At 33.2% G+C, this 17,576-nt stretch overlaps 1 protein-coding gene across 1 annotated transcript; it reads right to left on the reverse strand.

The window, feature by feature from the left end:
* Positions 1-371: 371 nt before the first annotated feature.
* Positions 372-9,985, reverse strand: LOC134266100 (nischarin-like). Its single transcript, XM_062748332.1, has 10 exons — positions 9,810-9,985; positions 8,517-8,600; positions 8,216-8,398; positions 7,943-7,991; positions 7,677-7,772; positions 2,215-2,282; positions 1,841-1,936; positions 1,487-1,582; positions 1,073-1,198; positions 372-473 (listed from the first exon to the last, which is right to left on the reverse strand). Exons 1-10 carry the CDS (start codon positions 9,894-9,896, stop codon positions 372-374), a joined length of 987 nt encoding a protein of 328 aa, XP_062604316.1. The 5' UTR covers positions 9,897-9,985.
* Positions 9,986-17,576: the final 7,591 nt, after the last annotated feature.

Genomic DNA, 17,576 nt, shown 5'->3' on the forward strand with positions numbered 1-17,576 from the left:
ACTGTCTACTTTTACAAAAATAATACTCTACCCAAATTGAACAATTAAATTACTCATAAAGACAAAATCACTGAATTGACATTATTTTGTTATCTTATTCAGACTAATAAATCAATTTTTCCTTTTATCTTTTAACCTTACAATCTTTTTCAAAGACACAGAATCTCATGATTTTCTTTTAAAAAAAAACAACTTCTGTAAAGTTGTAAAAAGAAAAAGAAATTGTTTACTACTGCAATCAAAAGACTTATTCTTTGATCTTAAAATAAGTTCAATACCTCTAAGACTCTCCAGTCTGTTCCCTGAGAGGTTGAGTATTTTGAGATTTCCTATCTTGGTGTGAAGCGAGTCAAGCCCTGTGATCTCGTTGTTTAGAGATCGAGTTGAGTGAGTTGACTGAGCCAGTTCAGATGCTGGACACCAGTCAGTCTGTTGTGGCTCAGGTCCAGTACCTCCACACGGGGAATCAGTTGCTGAAATCAGACAGTAGTCAAAACATGTCTCTGGTCACAGCTGAATCAGCAAGCTATCTATTTACTTTGTTAATTTAATGGCTTTACACTGTATATAGGATCTCTCATGATTTGTAGTTGGATATAATTTTTATCCGACAAGTTGTGCGTGTTTTTGTATCCCCTTAAAACTTCCAATCAATGTTTCACATAGTTTTTGTATATATGGGACTCCACTTTATTTTACTTCATTACGCTAGCACAAAATCCATTGTGACATCACAACTGTGGGATACGAAAATGATATCCAATGAGCTATATCCATGGGATATAGGGGTAAACATGGGATAAAATAGAAATATCCCACACCTCTAGCGTACAGGCTTATAAACTTAAGCTTGATATACTGTAGACGTACTTTTTGCCACGGGGTCATAATTCCGCGGGATCATAATTTCTGTTTAATCCACTGGTAGAAAATTACACGGATTTTCTAGACTGTCACTATATGCCTTACATTTATATTAGGTATGCTTGGACAAATTTCTGCAGAAAATTTGTGGCCGTGTAAATAGCGTAAATTATTACCACGTGGAAAAAAGTACTTCTACAGTACTCACCACACTGTCGTCTATCTCACTGAGGGAGTTCCTGCTGAAGTCAGCCTCCACCAGATTATCCCAGTGTGTGACCAGTACCGTACCATCCTCCGCCTTCCACTGCCTCAAGCCATTCAGCACCAAGTCCTACAGAAACATTCACAGACAAAATATATGTGAGTCGTGTGATCTTACTCATATGGCAATATTTGTAATGTGTGAAAACTTGCAGGATTGAATTTTTGTATTTGAGCCACTCGAAAACATACATTATTTATCCTTTCATCAAAAATATACATATGTTCTGCTCTTACATGCAAATGAATTCTTGCAGGTATACAAATATTTTTCCAAGAACAACAATTTTTATAACACATTGTTTACTATGGCATTTCATCCAAATATCAGATGACCTATTGACCTTTGTGTACTTACCCTTATATTGGTCAGACCCTGTCGTATACTGACTTTCTCCAGCGTCTCCTTTATTGTCTCTATTCCCAGTATATTACTAACATGACAGCATTCAGTCTGTAAATCAAATTCACATTCCTTTTATCATCACATGAAAAATTAAAAAAAAAGTTATTTATGCAATAATAGAAAGTCCAACCAGCACCGAAGACTTCATGTACACATACATAATACATTGTACAATGTATGCAGAGTTTGAAAATAAATGTTACCATGAAGCCAATGTATAACCTATTAATAACTTTTTTAAAATCCTTAACATTCTATCATTATTTTCGTTTTGCTGATAAAAAACATTCTTTATACGAACAATACCTCCAGACATTGTAAGGACTTGAAGAGAGAGAGGTCAAACTTCAGTTGTGTCATGTCTATATTACTGGTACCTACTCTATCACGACTGCCTGCCACCTGTAGTATATATCATATACAATAAGATTAATGTAATTTAATCCACGATGCTTGCATATAATTTATCCATAAAAGAATGATGAAAAGAATATTCACTTTATCAGTTCAACTAATAAAAAATATAAAATTATCAATTAATGCGTGTATAAACAAAAGACAGAGAGGAATATTATATCTTGTTTAAAAACAAAATATACAGTAGAACATCATAATGCAGGTACATGTATCTATTAATGCTTCATTTAAAAGCAAGAATGTAACACAAGTACATAAAATACCTTCAAGCATTTAACTCTTGTGATAAAATCCAGAATGTGTCCAATGTCTTTCTTTACATCACCACTCTCTATAATTAAAAATAAATATCGACAGATTAATTGGATTGTTCAGAAATATATTTTTTTCTTTCCTTTATACTAGATTTTAATAAGTTGACAAGAGCAATTACAGTGCATTTAAAAAAATATACATGTACTATACTTTTCACTGATTTTGAAAATATAATTTCAAAATTAACAATAGGATAGAAGTGTGATTGATCTTTCTGTACACACTGGATCATGAATATGTATTTTGACTTCAAGCAGCGTTTTTATATTCATTTAAATTTATACAATAATCTACATAAATGTTCCTTGTTTTACCCCCCCCCCTTTCTCTCTCAGTCTCACTATCCCACCAAAATGAAGGAATCTACAAAAATGATAGATTATTTAGGTAGTTAAAGAAAAACATTCTCAAATTTAAGATTAATTCTATCATCAAGATCATATTAGCAAATTCAAGGTCAGAAGATGAAAAGTTCTGTGAAAGTCAAGAAAGTAATGTTTAACAGGGTCATCTGGTATGTTTATATCAATATATGAGAGTCTCTTTCTACTTGAATGAGAGAAACTACAATCATGCTGGCTTGTCAATTAGTATTACTTACATGTATATGATTAATTGAGAATTATAATGTTTGTTAGATGAACAATGGACAAAAGCAAGCATTTATGCATGTCTTTAACAAAATCAAAGATTTTTCTACGAAGAACATATGTATTTTTTTTTTTAACAAGTGTATTAAAAAACATCATAATTCTATTTTTCAAACCTGATTGACAGCTTTCCCTTATTGATCAAATTTATCTCTTTTTTTAAAACAAGCCACAGGCATTCAAAATGATTGCTTTGTTGATAAATACAAATGTACCGGTACATTAAATGTTGGGAAAGGCTGTGTGCTTCATGTGCCAAGTGAGAAACTTGATTACATTTACTTTAAAATTAAATATAATATATATTTTTGAGTGCTTAATAAATTCAACATACCTTCTACAAAAACCAACCACAACCCATGCATATGAAATAAAATAATAAAAATAATATTCAAAAGAATGTATAAATGCTAGATAAAATAATAATTATGAACACTTTACAACTACAATACATATACATGTACTAATATTCATGCTTGCAATACTGTAGATCACTAAATTTTCACGACACCTTATTTTCACGACATCGTCATTGACTCTTTGTAAGCGAGACATAGTTTTCACGAATAGTGGCTATTCCCCCATATAATCGTAAGGAATACTTTTATACGCGAGAATTTAATTTTCGCGAATGCATTGTAATTACGCGAAAATAAAGTTCTCGCGGATAAAGAGTGATTTACATACATATTGTGTATTTCTTATTATGTCAGTTTTACTTTGCAAATATTAGCTTAGTGATGATGAAAATTAAAAAGGTGAAAAAATGATTACCTTTGGTAATAAGCATACATTTTTTTAGCACTAAGTGTTAACTAATTTACCAAAATCAAAAGAAAAAATAGAGTTCCAGACATCACCGCGTCCATTTCTCAATCATTTTTCATATTTTAAGTAAGGTTTTTTTGCCTTATTTCAGTTTCTTACGAAACTATTTTTTGAGAGAAATTAAGGATTCTTTGTGCTGCATGCACCCATTCTCAATATAAAGGCACAAATGCCTCTCTGAATTCTTAAAAAATGAAGTTCAAGATAACAATTTTTCTATCAATTACCTTTGAAAGAAAGTATGTGAAGATTTTGTTTCCAGATTTTTTTTCATCAAATATTAAAACATGGATTAATGACAAGACGATAAAGTAGAGGGTGATTTTATTCAGAAATGTAGCTTGAAATGTACGTTACTCTTTCTTCAATGTCCAAAAAGATATGTCAAAAAAAATGTAGCCATTAAAATCACAATTGGAATATCTCATCTTAACACCAGCACATCCTACCAACTCTGTCAGCAACATATTTTCTCGGCATACGAACGTGCTTTTGATTTTTCCTTTCAAAAAACAAAGGTTACTTTTTGACCCAGATGTATAAAAATATTTTTTTAAATATATGTTTTAAATTCTTCTCTCTGTTTGTTTAGAGCGATCAGTTTGGAATCTTGTCATTTTTCTATAGATACTGGAACTTAACATGTACATGTAGTAAAATTCTATTTTGTAGTTACTGTCTTTTTTAACATATATCCATGCCGATTTAGAAAACTACGTAAATGTAACGTACATTTCAAGATATATTTCTGTTTAATAAAAAGCTTAAAATTCATCTAAAAATTCATCGTTTTGTTTCAGTTTATTCCAAAAAAGATTCTCTGTGTAATCACATTGTGTTATATGTCACAATCACCAATATAAAGACACGATTGCCTCAGAATATGAGTAGGTAACGTACATTTCAAGCTTGTAATGATATGTAAATTAGTAATAAGAAAATATCGAAAAAAGCAATTATTGACATAAAAATCATTTCAATGAAGCGTTTTAACGCAGTAATATAAGAAATCATAATATAACAAACGAGGTTATTGTCATCAACTACATGAATGTCACGTCACTTCGGTAACGTACATTTCACATATTATTGGGGAGTCCCCTCCACCTCAGTTCATTACCATTCTTTTGTGCTGTTTCGCTGAAATTGACACCGGTCCGGGTCGTAGCCTAGTTACTTCTACTTGTGTGCAAGGGTACAGACAAAAAAAAAAGAGTCAGACGTATTTTGCTATGATCTAACAAATGCTCGTGTTTGGCCATTGAAACTTAACATAAATCTATTCCGAATATATCCATCGACAGTCTTGTTAACAATTTCATTTAGTATGTTGCAACATCGTTTGTCAAAACACAAACATACGTGCTTTTCAGCAGATCTGGAAAAATATAACCCAAAATGCAATGATTCAAACAAAACTGAGTATTGTGTGCCTTTCAGTATTTGAAATGTACGTGACCGTCTTGTGTTTTGGGTTTGTTTTGTTTCTATTTTTTTTTTTCAATTATAAGCCTATGCATACCTTGTTTTAAAATATCAACAACAATTAAATTAATATTGACGAAAAGTCGCATATTAAAAGTAAACAAAATGCAAAAAGGTTGCCAAAGATGAATTTAAGACACTTAAAAATAAATTTTCTAGCATGTGGTAACAGTCTACCACATTTACGAGGATTGGGGGTGCATTTAGATGGATTTATGTTGTCAGTTGTCAAATGGATTGTAACGATAATTTTGTTTCGCTCGTGTAAACGCAATTCATTGACTAAATAAAAAAAAATGTCAGTTAGAAATACGCAAAATGTACATTACCATACGTAACGTACATTTCAAATATAAAAATCAATTCTCTTCCACAAGCGTACGTTAGACACGCATTATTATACCTCTGTGTATTTTTTCTATATAAAAATAAGACGAATAAACATGCTATGTTTTCTAAACAGTCTCTACCGTGACATAGTTTTTGTGCTATTTGCCCATGGTGAATAGTCCTCAAACTATTCAACGGCAGCATTCGATTTCCCTCGCTTTTCATCTCGGAAAACTTCTGATTTTATACGAATTGTATATATTATGACGTAACAAAAGTAAAGTCAGCATCGGTATAATAAAACACCTATTTACTGACTATTCGGACAATGGCAAGTTTATCGTCCCCCTCGACAGCAAACTATTTCCCTCGGCTGCGCCTCGGGAAATAGTTTGCTGTCTTGGGGGACGATAAACTTGCTATTGTCCTCATAGCCAGTAAATAGGTGTATAATATATTGATACTATTTCAACTTCCATATCATAAGAAATGCATCATACAGGTTTCGTATTCAGAAATATATACCAGGTATCAAAATTATATTACATGTAATTGACCTTTATATATTTTTTTCCTCGGCAGAAACGTTTCTTTTCATTAATTTTGGGATTTAGCCGACCTCCAACCTTTGAAACTTTCCTTTGTGTACCTATTCGAGTGTGTGAAAGTATGAGAATACATGAAAATTCGTGCGAGATTCACTTAATTCGAATTTCATGGTAACGTACATTTCAGTAACGTACATTTCAAATGATCACTTTTCATGTAAAAAATAATTTTTAATAGCGTTGAGCAAAACGTCTTTGCCAGTTTACAGGATACAAGGGGTTGCTTATTCAGAGTCGTCTCATATTTTCTACTTAATATTTATTCTTAATGGAAGAATATAGGTAACGTACATTTCTTTCTTATCTCTACGATTGAAAATGTCTTTCATTCCGTAAACGTATTTATAAAAGTTGCTCAAATTGTTCAATTTCATGTTACATTATCTAAGTAGGAGTAATTAATCCTTTGAAATTTCAAATTTAGCCCATCAATAAATAAAGGAGAACAAATCTATCAGGTGTATAATCTTTGTGTTTGCTTGTAATGTGGTTGAAATAGAATTAAGCGACAGGGACATTGCACAATAAAAATTATTTATTATCACAAAGAAAATGTATTTATTGTTATGAAAAGAAATATACATGATACAAGGTTTAACTTATCAGAAAATTTTTACTTGAGAATCAAAACTATATATTACACAGAGGGGATTCAGCATAATATTTGCCTCGGCGACAGTAACGTACATTTCAAATAGGCTACTATATTTGAATTTGGAACTCCTTAAATACCCTTTCAGATCGATAATTATATGAATTCTTATTCATTGTTATATGACTATTTATAATGTTGATTTAAAAATTACATCAGTGGTATTTCTTCTAAATGAAAATGAGGCGACATTATTTGAGCCCTTATATTGAGAATGGGTGACGATGTTTCAGGGCACAAAAATTTTGTGTCCTGAAACATCATGCATGTATTTAAAACAAATTTGTTCTCTTTCTACTGTGAACAAAACTGGCATTGTAAATAGTTATACATGTATATTACAATGACGCAAATAATTCTATATACATGTAAAAGCAAAACTTGCCCAGTTAACAATGTGGTATGGGCAACTGAGCTATTTAAGGGGGAATCACTCTTAGTGAAAAATACTTAATTTCAGTGCTGTAGTAAAAACAATGGATTACTTTATTTTCGACACATCTTAATTTTCCCAAGATAGTTAGTAGGTATATTTATAGACGAGACAAAATGTTCACGAGTTATGGTTTTCCTTGCATAACCCTTACTAATATTAATATATGGAAGAATGTAATTTTCACAAGAGGACAGACTCGCATAATTACTGGAAAATTGAATTCTGGTAAATTAAAAGTGATTAACACTTTATGACATAGATTAGTCCCTGCATTGAAAAAATTCACAGATTACAATTTTTTTTTTTATAAAATCAAGCAAATGACCTCTGGAACTCTCTTGAGCTATATTGTACATTATTAAGCTTTGTTCTGCTATATTTTATGTTATAAAGCTTGCTGCTTTCTGTGAGTACAGCTTACCACACGTGGGTTCGGGGAGCTTCAGTCTCTCGGTCAGGGAGTATAACTGGAGGGGGGTCACGACGTAGGGGTCCCGGGACTGCAGCAGGATCTCACCTGTTTATTATAATATTAAGTTATACACAAACACGGCAAAAAGTGTAACAGTTACAAGTAAAATATTTCACTTATTTCTCATTATCATTTGCAGCTGTAAGCATTTAATTTGTCACAAAGACGGTACATGCATTTTTTAATCAGAGAAAAGCTAAATGAAAAAAAACTACCTCTGTTGTATAATTCTTCTGCCATGCATTGTGTAATACCATGAATTTCCTGAAAATATGAAACATTTTTTTTTTATTCTTGAATTAATTTTAAGGACTCTTTTTTTATCAATAGGGGTATGTGATATTTCAAATTACACGAATACAACCATCTATACATGTACTTGTAATTTATACACAAAATATATATTTGATAAAAATAATGATGAAACTGAACTGCATGAATACTGACAAAAGATCCTCTTTCTTTAAGTAAACAGAATCATATCTCACATATTTGTCGAATTGTAGGAAGGTGGCGAGGGCAGATGGGACTTTGTGAGCGAGGTAGTACAGCATGGTCTGAAGATAAGCCTCTAAGTCAGCCTGTCGCTTCTTTATAAAGGATTCACTCTGGTTCCCAAACATTTTCTTTGGTGGTAGCAGGCACTTGTCCACTTTACAGGAATATACAAGCTAAAAGCACAATTATACTGATTCAGAAATGTTAAAGACTCCTACGGCAGCTAGAAATTCTATTTAGTCAAAACAATGTCAATATTTATATAAATAGTTTACAGAGTATGTGGTCTACCTGATCGTGTAGGTCGTGAAAATCATTGTAACGATGCTTCACTCTCCAAACGTAGTGTCCTACTGCAACTTCTATAATGTATGTCTGAAAAATATATGTGTACACTTAGCAAACAACTGTGAGTTGGTAGCACACCTGATTGGTGATACTGATGCAGGTCTTTTGCATTTCACTCTCAGTCCAGTCATATATTTTTCTCCCAGACTGATATCTACTGCCAAAATCATTTACATTCCCCTCTTTTTAAAAATCTTCTTAAGATGTATGCACCACCAAAGACTCAACCCAATACCTTTTAGCCCTTTGCAGGACTTTTACCTGTAAGTCTATGGGTGGTCAAAGGAGAAAATGTATGAAAAGAGTGGGAATTGAACCTGGGACCCATGCATCACTACATTTCTCTAGTCTGCAGGACTGGTGCTCTAAGCACTGAGCTACCCATGCAAAGAATATGTATCTATATATTATAATAGAGGGGGTATATATATAGGCCTATATCACTCTAATCAAGCATATAATGGCTTATTGATAGAAATTCAGAGACCTAGCTGTGATCAAAAGGTGCTGTTGACTTACTTAATTTTTTTGTATTTTAAGTAAAGCTACAATCAATATTTCTATTAAAATTGCTTCAGGAAATTGATCAAACTCAAATTTGGGAGGAAAAATTCCAATCAGCTGTACAGTGTATATTGCGAGTGGGTTTGTGAAACAAATAATATTTTAGGCTTTTAATTTAGGCCATTTTATTATTTTTTCGGCATATATAGTAATTAAAAGAAGTGCAAATTAAAATTTAACAAAGAAGACCAGGAATCCTATTTCAAAAATCATTCAGGGTACTTTTTATGTCTTTTTTCCCCTACACAATCATATCCTATAAAACAATCCCTAAAAATTAAAATTCAACCCAAACCTTTGAAAAAAGATTGGTTTCCATGGGATCAAATTTACACTATACAATTTTAATAGTTTTCGTAAATGTACTACAATAAGCAGATAGTTGTCTGAAACGTGTTTACTGTACTGTATCTTAATAAATATTCTGGAGAAGCATGAATGATGTACAGCCACTATTCCTCAGGGGTATTTTCGTTTTGACTATTACGTAACTAAAAAACTCTAAACTGAAAAAATCAAAAATCTGTAGATAATTTAACATATAGCTATCTCTCTATCATTAGCTATCTCAAATGATCATATCCAAGCTATAACCATTATATAGTACACTCCGACCCAGGACTATTGTTCAACAACACTTGACAGATCTCGAAGGGCCTTTTCTTTCCTCACCGTGAATTTTTCATTAGTTTCTACTCCAACAATTCTAATGGTTCTTGTAGCACTAAAATTATCAACATCTTTCCCGAAGTGTGCCATTCTGAGTTTCTAATTCTCAGCTATCCATTTACTCGTAACTGGTTTAGGGGTTTTCCACCTTCCGTTTTCATCTTTTTTGGTCCGCCATGTTTGTGTTGAAGAGTTAACGTTCTTTAAAGCGGTGACTTGCCAATGTCTACCCAAACGAAGTGGCGCTTTAGATAATAAATGAGAAATTGATGATATTTATAATATGATGTGCCTTTGCCAATTATTGTAATTGTGCTTGTGCAAATAAATATTTGTATTTTTTTGTATTTTGATAATACTGACTTTATATATAATAATTTGTTATTAGAATTAAATACTAGTACATTGGAAGATCTTTTCACAATTTTGAAAATCATCTAAAGTACACTTTAATAAATCATTATGATTAAAATCTTAAATTTAAAATCTTAAAATGGTGCTTAAAAAATTCATGATCCCCAGGCCTGGGAGTTATGGAAGAATTTACCCCCCTTCTCTCTCTCTCTCTCTCTTGTTTTTCTTTTGTGAAATTATGAAAAAAAGGTGGGGGTGGGGGTGTTGAAGGGAGAGGGGGCAAATATATTGTTAAGTGGGGGGGGGGGTCAGAATTTTATGATTTAATAGAAACCTTTCAAAGGAGAGAGAAAATGTGTTTTATAGAATCTCTTCTTCGTGTGATGCAGGAAAGTTGCCAACCCCCCAACCCCCATTTTTTTTTCAAACATAACTTTTTACCATGTGAAATGTTCACTGAAGGCTGGTTGCCCATACCCACACTTTTGTAACAGTAAGTTTAGATAAGGGTCATGTAGTAATATAATTATTATGTAGAAAGTTGAAATTTGGTACTGAGAATTAAAAGGTGAACCGGGGGTTCGAGTTTGGATATTTTCCTTTTTAGGTCACCTGAGCTACATGTATTCAGGTGACCTATTGCTATCCGTTTTCATCCGTCTTCGTGCGTCGTGACTGTTAACATTTGAACATTTGCAACTTCTTTTCTGAAATCACTGAACCAATTTCAACCAAATTTGGTATACAGCATCTATGGGTGAAGGGGAACAAGAATTGTGAATTTTATGGTCCTCGCTCCCCTTGGGCCTGAGGGGTGGGGCCAAAACCACTAAAATTAATGCAATCTTTAAAAATCTTCTTCTTTACTCCTGGACATCAAACAGTCAAACTGTTGGCATGAATGTAATGATCGAGCACTGAGTTCTCTACCAAAATTGTGAAATTCATGGCCCCAGGGTCTGCATGGGTTTTAGTGCTACGGTGCGGCTTGATAGATTATATAGTAAAAATGCATTATATATTTCTTTAAAAATCTTCTTCTCTGCTCCTGGGTATTAAATAAACTAAGTACATAGTGATAATGAGCAAGAGTGCCTCTTCCAAATTGTGAATTTTATGGCCCCAGGGTTAGGGGTTATGATGTTAGGGCGGGGCTCTATTGATTACATAGTGAAAATGCATTAAACATGTAAAAATCTTTGAAAATCTTCTCCTTTGTTCATGTTGCTCCTGGGAATTAAATAAACTAAGTGTATAGTTATATTTAGCAAGAGTGAGTATTATGCCAATGATCTAAGTTTATATAAGAAAGGGGCATCGTGCAAAATGGTTAATTTCAGGGCCCCTGGGTGAGGGGTATCGGGGGGGGGGGGTTACATAGTCTGAAAATAAATTATATAATGCTTTGATATCTGTTCTTTGGTATTAAACAACCATTTATGATGAAATAAAATTTATGGAAAAATTTCCCAAATTTTGAAATATGTGGCCCCAGGGTCAGTGGTTCCTGTGAGATGGTTATAAAGTGGTCCAGTGCATTTTCTCCCTGTTACTTTGATCTTCCTCTGGGTATTAAGTAACCAGAGTAAACATGCTAAGTGTATAATTATGATAAGCAATGGTGCTTCTTTCAAATTATGAATTTCATGGCCTCTGGTTTAGAACACGAACCAAATTCAATCGTTGGAAAGTTGTTACAGGATACTCAGGTGACCTATAAGGCCCGCGGGCCTCTTGTTTTGTTTTGTTTTTTTACGTGTGAAGTTTTTCTTTTTCAGATAGGTTAAAAAAGTTCTCTGGCTGTCCCCCTTTCAAAATCAATGCTGGGTCGTCAATACTTTCGGTCGCTTCCTAAAGCGATTTGAAAAAAATCAACTTTTTTGTTTTTCAATATATTTATCCAATATAAGGAGGGACTTAATAGAAGCCCTTCTAAAAGGCTCATTATATAATTTGTTTTAAAATTTATACATTCAAATTGAAATGCAATTTGAAGCGGGTCCAAAATGTCGAATGTCTCTCACACATGTAACCATTCAGCATAGTGTCTTTCCACAATTTCATTTATAAAAAAAATTTGTTGTTATGACTACTTTAAATGAAATTCGTGGAAAGACAATTGATCACGCAAATTGAAGATGCGTCTTTTTTTTTTATCCATTCTCTAACAACTGCCAAGACTGCATTATATTCAAGGAAATGAACTTTCATGTAAAACACACATTTTTAAATATTATTCTCGTACCATTTTCTATAGAAATAGTCTTTCTATCTAATATGAAACAATTCGTGTCCCCCGCATAGGGAAAAAGTCGGATCCCCCTAGCTGACTGAATTTGTAGAATTATTAGATGTATACATGTAGATCTATACTGAAGCAAATAAAATGCACATGTATGTCAATATGCATATAAAGATTTGATTGCTTATTCTTTATTATGTGTATAGAAGATTCTTTTTACATGTATATGGAATATTTATCACACTGTAATGATGATTTTATAACCTCATAATTTTTTCATTTCACATGCTGAATACTATCATTTAGTAAAAAAGAAAAAGAAAAGTATTTATATATATTAAAAAAAAAAAAAAAAAAAAAAAAAAAAACAAGGAACGACCGAGATACGATCCCGGGACCTCTCACATGTGAAGCGAGAGGCTTACCAATAGGCCATGAAACCGCTTTACACGATATCAAGTATAGTCACATACATGATTATTATGCTTCCTGTCAGTCTGTCACTATATAACCCATACCCTACTATTCTCGCATAGTGGTCTAAGGATTTTATAGCGTAAGCATACTATGCCGAATTAGTGCACGGCTTTATTTACTGAATAAAATTCTTCAGTGCTCACGCCGGGGATCGAACTCACGACCATGAGATTGTCAGTCCGATGCTTTATCGATTACGCCACAGAGACGATCAATAATTGATTGAAATTTATTAAATATATAAACTTAATTTATACAATTGACACAAGAAGGAGAAAATAGACAAATATTATTTGAAAACAGTTATATTATTCTAAGGAACTTTTGATTAATGTGTACAACAAACTTTCAAACTAATTACATACAGATCGTTAGATGAACTGATTTCATAGGGTCATTAAAACGCTTTTTTATATGACGCTTGATTGAAGGATGTAAAAGAAAATTATCAATGAGAATCGGCGTCTGCAAACAAATAAGGCTTACTAACAAAACAGAAAATAAAGATGAGTTGCTTTGGGACAGAAAATCCCGACGTTTTTAGAGAAAATACTAGTAACCAAAATAACTAAGCATGCAAACAATTTTAGCATGAAGATTTTGAATGAGTTCTTGCAAGTGCGCTGTGTAAGCACCGATATTTTCAGGAAAAAGTCAAATAGATTGCCGCATAAATAATTACAACAGTCAGCATAATAATAACAATAGTGTTGCATTATGCATGTACTATGCCTAAATAGTAGGCAGGGTTTGACACATAGTGCACTCGCCTCAACGGCTCGTGCACCATGTGTCAAACCCTGTCTTCTGTTTAGGCATAGTACATTCATAATGCAACACTATTATATAAATATATTCATGTTCGGTATTCTCAAAATTTTACACTATCCATGGTGTTTGATTTATTTAGCCTTTTTAAAACAGATCTAATTAATGTAATAAGAACATAAAGTCCGCCGAGAACCTGTTTTATATGCAATAACTCACCTCATGCCCCTGTGCTAAAAATAGCGACATGTAATACTATAAATACTAATAAAACAAACTGGGCGGGGCACTTTGAGAGGGGTCCTAGGGAGTTTTGGTACATGTATAAAATTACATTGCATAAGCTCAAAATCTTCTTGAAATATCGCCTGGAAATGATGGTGTTACACACAGACAGAATGTATAAATTTACGACCTTGAACTTTGACCTTTTGACCTCAAAATCAATAGGGGTCTTCATTAGGCCACAAGGAGTTGTTATGTAAAATTTCATTGCAATAGCTCAAATGGTTCTAAAGATATCGTGTGGAAACGAAAGTGTTATAACAGACAGGATTTGCTTATTTATGACCTTGACCGTTGACCTTTTGATCTCAAAATCAATAGGGTTCTTCTTTAGTCCATAGGGAGTTGCTATGCAAAATTTCATTGCAAAAGCTCAAAGGGTTCTCGAGATATCGTGTGGAAACGACAGAAAGACGGACGGTCGGACGGACGGACAAACCCAAATTAATATCCCCCACTTTTCAAGCGGGGGACAATTAGTGTTGCAAACGGTTCTATAGCTGCATTAAATGTTGAATCTGAGTTTCTTTCTGAAAAAATATATGCCCATAATTCCATAACATCTTTCTTAAACAAATAATTATTGGATTTCATTTTTCCTTTTACCTCAGTATTTTGTACCCCATAATGATATTATTTTTTATCTCTAAGTTTTAAAGTGAATGTATATTGCTCTTTTGCATCACAATTTTCTTCCCCCACATTAGTTTCAAAGACATAATAAACTCCCTGAAGCTAACCATTTTTATTCCATAAGATGAGATAAGATGTTTATTAGGTACTTACAGGCCGTTGCCCACTGTACATATATAGGCATCATATACATGTGTGACATAAACATTTAATACAAAGTGCATTGCATGAAAATTGAAAAAAACAAAAACAATACTATGTTGTGTTACCATAGTTCATCATAGATCATAAGGTTACCATTTCTTTTCTCATGGACAAACCTTTTTTTATAAAACAGCTGTACGTTTGAGAACATTTTTGTCTTTGCTATTAAAAAGCTGATCAATACAAACTGAAACATCTTTCCTTTGTGATGGACAATATTGAGACAAAAAATTCTTCTCAAATCTCCCAACATGGGACAATAGAAAGAAAGTGCAATTCATTTTCAATTTGATATAGTCCACGAGGGGTGATCAAAAATTTTGCGAACTAAATGTAATTGAATAGATTCCATAAAAGAAACAATATTTGGTTTCAATGTTGATTATATTTTAAATAAATCCTCTCCGATTTTAATGCACATCAACCACCGATCTGCGCATGCGCGAATCATGTGATATTGGCGGTCACGTGACCCCCTCCATAGCGTTCTGTCACAAAATCTGAAAGATTTTTCGGAGTTTTATATTTCTTTCCATGTAAGTTAATTTTTATGACAAGAACAGTTCATTTGTCAGAAACGGTCAAATCTCGGCAACAGAATGGGTGGATAAGAATATCCTTTCCAAAAATAAACATGGCGACCAGTAAAACACGAATCTTCTGTCTCGGGAGAGACGTTTATTCAAGGTGGGTAGAGAATGGATGCCTCCTTTTTATCATATCTAATATGTTTAAAATCTAAAGTAAACGATATCTTATGTATTTCGTAATTATATTATTGTTCAAATATTCAACTATTTTTCATAGTGTAAATTGGAAGTCTTTGATAGCAAATTGCTTCATTAAAAACACATATCTTTTAAAACTTGCTTTCACTGGGCAACATGACAAGTATAATTTTTAACCATCTGCCTTCCTTCACTAAAACGATCAAACCAATCATTGATTGAATTTATAGGAAGTCATTTATCTTAATAAGCTGTGTACAAATTATTATATGCTACTGCAAAGGGTTTTCTAAGATATACAATAAATTGTACAGTCGTTTGTGGAACGAGTTCGACTGAGACAACCATTTTTCGTCACAAGTGACCTACAAAGTGACGTCATTTTCATATTGTGACGTCACAAAAAAGGAGAAAAACTATTCACAGCATGTGCGTTTTATAGAACTTGTGTATGGCTATGTGATTGATTGATTGATTGAATACTATTTAACGTCCCTCTCCAGAATATTTCACTGATATGGAGACGTCACCATTGCCGGTGAAGGGCTGCAAATTTAGGCCTATGCTCGGCACTTACGGCCTTTGAGCAGGGAGGGATCTTTATCGTGCCACACCTGCTGTGACACGGGGCCTCGGTTTATACGGTCTCATCCGAAGGACCGCCCCATTTAGTCGCCTTTTACGACAAGCAAGGGGTACTGAGGACCTATTCTAACCCGGATCCCCACGGGGATGTATGGCTATGTGTGTACCAAATTTTATTCTAATCTGAATTATGGTTTTGTAGATATAGAGATATTTCGCGAACTTTTTGATCACCCCTCGTATCTACACTGTCAATGCCCTCAAATATACCCTCTTCAATACATAGTTTGTGTAAAGAACACCTAAAAGAAGCTAATACCTGTTTTAGGGGGTAGCTTAGAGAGGAGAGGTAGCTCTTACGTGCAAGCTGTTTTTTGAACATAGTATAGAACGCACACTTTGGTGAATCTGTTAATTGTGAATTCCAGTTTTGTAGGGCACAGTCTCGCAGCCTTTGTTTTAGTTCTGACAGAAAAGCCTTTGAATCTCCGGGTCTGATTTCAATTTAGATACCCAGTTCGGTGTTAAACAATTACTGCACAAATCCAAATTGCAAAGCATTTGAAAAAACTACCTTGGATATCTTGAAGTTTCCATTTGTTGTAATTTTAACCAGTATTTCACTGGTTTCATCATGTAGGGTGAATTCACCATGCATCGGATACCCTTGAACTTCAACAAGTTCTATCGATATCGCTATCGACGGAAAATTATCAAAAGGGAGTTTAACATTTAGTTTGTGATTAAAATATCAATTTGGAACACAATTATATGCTCTTTATTGAGAAAATATCCTCAAAAATCGAGATTTTAGGAATAACTCAAAATTCACCATGGATCGGATATTGTTTACCATGCATCGGACAGACGGTAATTTGACCGGAAAAATATCATACCTTTATCAAAGTGCTTTAAAATGCTTGATATGGATATATTTTTATCTTTTATCTAAGAATTAACCCTCAACTTAAATTTAATTGACAATATCGTTGCGCAAATGTAGAACGATTCGAGAGACCTCACTCTGCCTTTAAAATGCTTATAATGCGGTAATTCGCGCCTTTTTTCATGGTTTATCATACTCTGGTTTGTGGAAATAAATTGAGTCAAATTTCAGACGTCATATATCGATAACTTGTATTTTGTCTGAAAATATTTTCTTTTTCCGCAAAAAAACAGCTTTCAGCTGGGTTCTGTATGTAAATGGTAGTGCTTACCTTTGCATCAGAAAGTGTTCGATGCATGGTTAATTTGTGTCCGATGTACGGAGAAATGAACATACTAGTGAAAACCAGTTCTAAAAAGAATTATACGAACACTGAAGTGAAATTTCTTTAAAATTTATGTAAAAATACCAATCTTTGACTTTATTCACCAAAGTCTGACTCGTTCCGTTGAAGTCTAATTTTAAAGAACGATAACTCTAAAAATCGCAAAATCATAAATTTCTGGTTATTCCCCTTTGATGATGTAAAATATGACGTAACTTCAAGG

This window comes from Saccostrea cucullata, unplaced genomic scaffold (assembly GCF_032062105.1).
Source record: "Saccostrea cucullata isolate Sc308-1 unplaced genomic scaffold, CSIRO_AGI_Scuc_v1 ctg10133, whole genome shotgun sequence".
Taxonomy (NCBI): Eukaryota; Metazoa; Mollusca; class Bivalvia; order Ostreida; family Ostreidae; genus Saccostrea; species Saccostrea cuccullata.